At 40.4% G+C, this 6209-nt stretch overlaps 1 protein-coding gene across 1 annotated transcript in view; it reads right to left on the bottom strand.

The window, feature by feature from the left end:
* sfrp1a (secreted frizzled-related protein 1a) overlaps positions 1 to 4782 on the bottom strand; it is a 14938-nt gene extending 10156 nt beyond the window's left edge. The window contains 2 exon segments of the mRNA XM_008335666.3: positions 3925 to 4340; positions 4342 to 4782. Of these exon segments, the coding sequence (XP_008333888.2) occupies positions 3925 to 4340; positions 4342 to 4454 (529 nt within the window). The 5' untranslated portion in view covers positions 4455 to 4782.
* Between the last annotated feature and the right edge of the window lie 1427 nt (positions 4783 to 6209).

The raw sequence follows: 6209 nt of genomic DNA, 5'->3' as shown, positions 1-6209 counted from the left end.
AAGTGCTCACTGACTATGGATGACAACAGGTGACATCTGGGGGGAGCGAGCAGCTATGTGGTCGCTGTAGCCCTGGTATAAGGACTCCACCAGGGTACCTGCAGATACAGCGAGCTCAGTGGACAATCCACAGCTCCCTCATTTGCAGCCACCAACTTATTTATAACGATTTATTTTCTACTGCAGGTTGAAATGTACAAACCTGAGCTACTCTGGAGTTTATTAAAGAGATTTTAGCAACGCTTCTGGTGTAATTTAAAAAAGTAATTGAGAACTGTTTATTGCACCAGTCACCCCCCTCTGTGTAAACTCTACTTTAATTCACAAATCCATAGGGGTAAAAACACATTAAATCTATCCACATTTGTCCAATAAAGCTTGAAAGCAAAAACATTCCAACATGAGTGGGTTTGACCAGCGCTTACTATCTCTTTAAACATGTGAACTGTTCCCTGCTTCAACGCTTCATAGGGAATGCTATCCATCTATCCATCCATCCATCCATCCGTCTCTGCAGTGACAGGCTACTGCAAGGGAGGCACCATCTGTGTGGTTCCTATGGGACTCAAACCCAGGACCTTGTGCGTGTAAGGCAAGTATATGTAAGCAGTTGTGCTAACCGCTAAAGTATGATCTAAATGGGCTTTCTGGTCTAGATGTGAGTTTTTAATGGTTCAGCCACTGGAGAGAGGGCTTTTTTTTTAAGTGGGTGGAACTTTTCGAGCTAAACATGTAGCAGAACTGATTTGTAAACCTGTCTAGCTTCAGAAATATAATTGTTTTAGAAAACTAAAACACAAAGTCTGTCTCTTGTCCTTCAACCCGACTGTTAAAATCGCAAATACATACTTTTTTTGTCTGAGGTGGTATTAGATGAAGGAACCTCGCAAACTATTTGAAATCAAGCCGAGAGTGTATTTTTTTAAAGGGTTCTCTGGTATTTTTCAGTTTAGCTCATCAGAATGGATAAAACCAACCCCCCATTTCCTTCCCCTTTTTCCCTTCTATTTCCCTGATGCTGCATGACTCTGCTCAATAAGACAACCCACAATATGGTCCCAGCAGTTTTGGGGAATCTACAGCCAGGGATCCATCAGCGATAGATGATATCCATGGGGATGAAGGGTTAAGATGGGGGGTTGGAGGAAAGGTTATTGCCATGGCTCCTGCTCACCTCCAGGGTGTAGTTTAACAGGCATCATTTTGGACATGGACATGTGTGTTTTTCTCTTATGCCTCTTTGATGCATTTGACAGTGATGGTTTGGGGAAAGACGGAGGAATGAATCGGTGCAGACGTTGAACTTTTCAGAGCTGGACGTCCTCCCAGTATTGTCCTGCAGTTCAACAGGCACCTTGAAGCAAATGACTACCATCTGTTAGGGCTGTTTTTTTTCTTCTTCTTCTTTTAGCTCTGAGTCAACAGAATGCATCTTCACACTGGCATGAAGGAGATTGTGCAGTAAGATCATAGAGCAGAACTCAGTATCTGCAGGAGATCTGGAGGTCTGTTTGAGGTACGGGCCGCCCTGCTATGTGCATGGCATTCTGGTGTTAAAGTCAAATCAAATCCAGGTTTTTACCCATTCGCCCCAAAAGGCTGTGTTTGGTTTGTTTGTGTTGAGATTTGCATCTGCAAACACACCTTCACTGCTGAAACAACATTCTCAGGCCTGTTACTCTGAGACCCTGTCGACTTTGACACTAGTGGCAAAAGTGGTGGCTGCTTCTCACTTCTCACAGATAGTTAGGCTAAAGTTCAAAGTTTATAATGAGTTTGGTAGACCATCAAAGAAAATATACCAATAAGTGCATATGTTTACCCATAGCAATTGCTAAAATGTAGCTCAAATAGGTCTGACACAGCTAAAACAGCATTAATGTGTGCTAAGATTGGAGAATAATTGCTAAAAAAAAACTAAAAAACAATAATATCAGTGGGGGAGTTGGCTAAGAGATACACAATCTACCAACACATTAGCAGAAAAAAAACACAATAGCCTAAAAATTACTGAATGTAATACCAACAGCAGCTTTCTGACGTTGACTGAGGTATAAGGTTCAAAATAACGTGTTTCATTTTCATGGCTCTTTTTAATCAATAACTATTAATAAAAAAAAGAGTCGACATCGACTACATAAAACCTTTGTCACAGTTGGCCCATTGGCCGCACCTGGACCTGTCATCTGTATGACCTCATTTGTGTTCAGATTTTTAACACAAAATATATTTTCTGGACTTTGTTGGGAAAAAAAACAAGCCATCTGTCGATACCACCACAGAGTCTGGAAACTCTGTGTGTGTGTGTGTGTGTGTGTGCATGTGTGAGTGTGTGTGGGCTCTTTTAAAGCAAAGGACATCCATAATTGAATATTAAAATAGAAAAAAATAGATTTCTTTAGAACCACTTTTGACTTCTGGCAAAATATGGAAGGTCTTAGAAAACATTTATTCAACATGCTGCAAAATAACATTCATGGAAAAACAGGAGTAAATATTTAACTTGGTGCAAATTAGAAACTTCTCTCTGCCTCTGGAAGTTTCCGGAAAGAAAAATCTGGTCATGACTCTGTGATCTAATTTTTCTATTCTTTGTGTTTTAATAAGGGTGAAACTAAATAAAAGTTGTTGCTTAAGGAAAATATAAAGATATTCAACCCATCAACTAGCATTTAGAAAAATGGCAAAATACATTTTGTATCTTTTGTATCTTTGACACAATGGAAGATCCAAATATGTTAAGGTACAATTGATGCAGTGGCGTATATACTTATGTGTTTTAGAGAGACATATGCTAATGTTTAGATTCTCTTTTTCTCAGAAAAACCAACTCATTTGTCAGCAGGACAAAGTCATGCTTCATTTTGCTTCAAATTCAAAGGTCTGTATACACCAGCGGTTTCCAAACTTTTTTGGCTAACGACCCAAACTTCTGGTGACCCCAGAGACATTTTAGTAGCTGTCACTTGCGCATTCACGTGATTGGGGTCATCAATGAAAGTGCGCCACCTCAGATATTTTTATATGTCGTATTTTATTTGAACTATATTTATATTAATTTAAGAGAGAATATACAGTCGTTTACGATTGTGTGTTTTAAAAGGAATAATTATTTTTTCAACAAGTCTTTTTATCTGATAACTATTTAGAGTCAAGGCAATCCATATGTGGGGCCCCAACCCCAAGGTTGAAAAACACTGGTGTGGGTGTGTGTGTGTGTATACAAATGTGTGGCGAACCTGCTGCCTCTTATTTAAAATGTCAAAGGCACCAAGACGCAGGTTTGAAGAAAACACTGAGAATTTTGTAGCATTATGGTTCATTCCACTGTGTTCTTAGATGCACATATGCACCACGCACATACACTGACAGGCACTAAGTGGAGCAAACGCATCTTCACTTACAAATCTGACAAAAAAAGTGCTGTTTTATTTATTTCCTTTTCTGTTTGTATTATCAGCCACTTACATTTGAACTACTAAAGTAGTAGTAGTTAAAATGTAAGTTTTAATAAGAAATATTTCTTGGTGGGAATTTTATAAAACGTCAGTTTTAAACATGGGCACAACATTTAAATAAATGAATCTTTGTATCGTTATATTTTTCCAATTTTGATGTATTTAAACTTCTCTAAAATGCCACTGGTCATTGTATGTTTCTACATATAGGTATGTATTGCGCACATTTTCGGAATTATCAGAAAAGTCAGAGAACAGCATTATGAGGGGAAAAACCTATAAAGAATTTTACTAATAAATACTGCAATGGGGGTAAAAGTATAGCGCCATTTTTTACCTTTGGGCCCCTTCCCCGGAAATACCTTTGCACGCCACTGGTCATACAGACATATAGTCTAACTTTTATCGACATTCTACCCGGCGTTTTATTTCGAAAAATGATTTAAACCAGTTGAGTGGGTCGTACCTGTGGGCCTGGTGGCGTCGGTGGCGTTGGGCTGCGTCATAGCGATACAAACTTCGTCCTGTGGAAACTTGTCACAGGTGAGCATCTCCGGCCAAGGGAAGCCGAACGCCTCCATGATCGGGGTGCAGCCGTCGCGCACGGCCTCGCACAGCCAGCGGCACGGGTAGATCGGCCGCTCCAGACACACTGGCGCAAATAGCGAGCAGAGGAAAACCTGCGTGCCGGGGTGACAGTTCTTGTGCACCAGGGGCACCCAGCTGCTGGCCTGCTGTTTCACCTCGACTATGGTTTCGTGCTCTAACAGGTTAGGCAGCAGCATCTGGGTGTAACCCACGTTGTGGCACAGCCTCAGGTCGTCCGGGATGTCCCAGCACTGCGGCGGTTTGCCGTAGCTGCGGCCGCCGCCGTTCGAGTGCGGAGTCCGGCTTCCAGCTCAGGTACTCGTACTCGGACGCGCTGCACGCCGATACCAGGACTAGTGTCAGTACCAGTCGAACCATTCTACACATTGACCTAGAGGTGGATCTCATGTTTTCTTTCCAAAAGCGCTCAGTGCTCAAGAAACACTTACTTTGTTAAAATCAAGGAGAGATACTTTGAAGAAAAACAAAAAATAGGGTCGCAGGAACGCAGGTCGGCGTGCGTAAAACGCGTGGACTGTGGAGTCTTGTCTTCGGTTTGGGTAAAGTCCGCTGCAGACGCTTCAGCTGCGGCTCTGCTGGTGCTCTCTGCTCCTCTGAGAGTTTCAGGAGGTACAGAGCTGCTCACTGTGCGCAGCTTGGTAAAGAGGAGATTGTAAAAGTGCGCTCTGACCAATCCGAGTGCGCCTCAGCCTTTTGGCACTGTCCTGTCACTCAAAGAGCTTTAATTACCCCAGAGTGTAAAAAAAGAAAAATCTCCCCGGGAGCCTCCCCTAACCTACTGCTTCTACGCCTCTATCTCTGAGTCGAGGCAACAACAGGGGAATTTGAACGAAATTGAATGAAATTATTTTCCAGTGATACTAGAAAAAGGCGTTTTAATGAAAGCCCTCTCTTTGGATGAATTGTGCTACGTGCTGGAATAATATTTAAAAACGTGTTCGTGAAATTAGTTTGATTTGTTGCTCTTAGTTAATAATGGAGATACATCTACAGTAACGAGAGACATATATTTATATTGGATTTATAATGTGACATGTGACTTTGATTAAGACCAGTTCATCTCCCAGTGAATGGATGACCATGATGCCCATACAGAACCAAATACAAAAATGTGGCTTTGTAAACATAAAGTGTCTGATTGACTGTCCTGCACTTGTTATTACAGAAAAATATTCTTATAAAATAAAAAAAAATATGCAAAGAATGTTGCTTAATAAAGTCTGGTTTGAGGACATGAACACTGTGTCTGAAATGTAGGTTTAGCAATAAAAGGAAAGAATTGCTCAGATAAAAAAATTTCCAGGAAATGTTTTCAGAGCAGCAGTAAGTGTTTCTGAAAGATGAGTTGATACTCGTCTTCTGGAAAAGTCCCAGCTCTGCGGCTTTAATAATGTCAATAACACAAGATGCACAAAGTCGTGTGTCCAACAGTCATTCCAGCGATTCCATGTGAAAGACGTGAGTCTCAGGAAACAGAGGAAGAGGCCTCCAACAACAACAGGGAGGACAACACTTTTCACACCAACATCATGTCAACCAGCAACCACTCCCAGCACAGACAGCATTTTCTGACACAACTCATTTGAAGGAATATGGTTTGAGCATATATTTAGAACTTGTCAAAGGGGTTTTGTTTAAAGGTTAGTGATAGAGCAAAGGTTTAGTTACTTACAAAAATAGCTACAATTTAGGTCACTGAGTGACATTTTTAACATTAGTAATTAGTAATATTAATTACTAACAACATTAGTAACATCAGTAACAAAAATGTTTCCATAAAAATGTAAACCTGTGTTATTACAAAACTAAAATGTATCTGAAGCAAACCGGGAAATCTCTTAAACTTCAGCCAGAAATGTTGCTCGATGCTATGGCTGTATATTAGACTAGGTCCATTTTTCAAAATTAGCCTAGATATCACAAAAAGATATCATAAAAGCAAAAACATTTTAGACCAAAATATCAAAATTGTACAAATAAGTCAAACATAAAATCTTTCCATGTGCCACAGTTGACCCTAGGGGCCAGATGTTGAACCTGTCGGCCTTGTGCAGGGGTATTTAAATTTGATTTAACTAGCTTCAAATGATCTAATGAAGCTATGTTTGTATTAGCACAGAATACAAACAATGTGGAAATGAC

The sequence above is a fragment of the Cynoglossus semilaevis genome, chromosome Z, assembly GCF_000523025.1.
Source record: "Cynoglossus semilaevis isolate Cse_v1.0 chromosome Z, Cse_v1.0, whole genome shotgun sequence".
Lineage (NCBI taxonomy): Eukaryota > Metazoa > Chordata > Actinopteri > Pleuronectiformes > Cynoglossidae > Cynoglossus > Cynoglossus semilaevis.
This window is presented reverse-complemented; position numbering and strand designations above follow the sequence as displayed.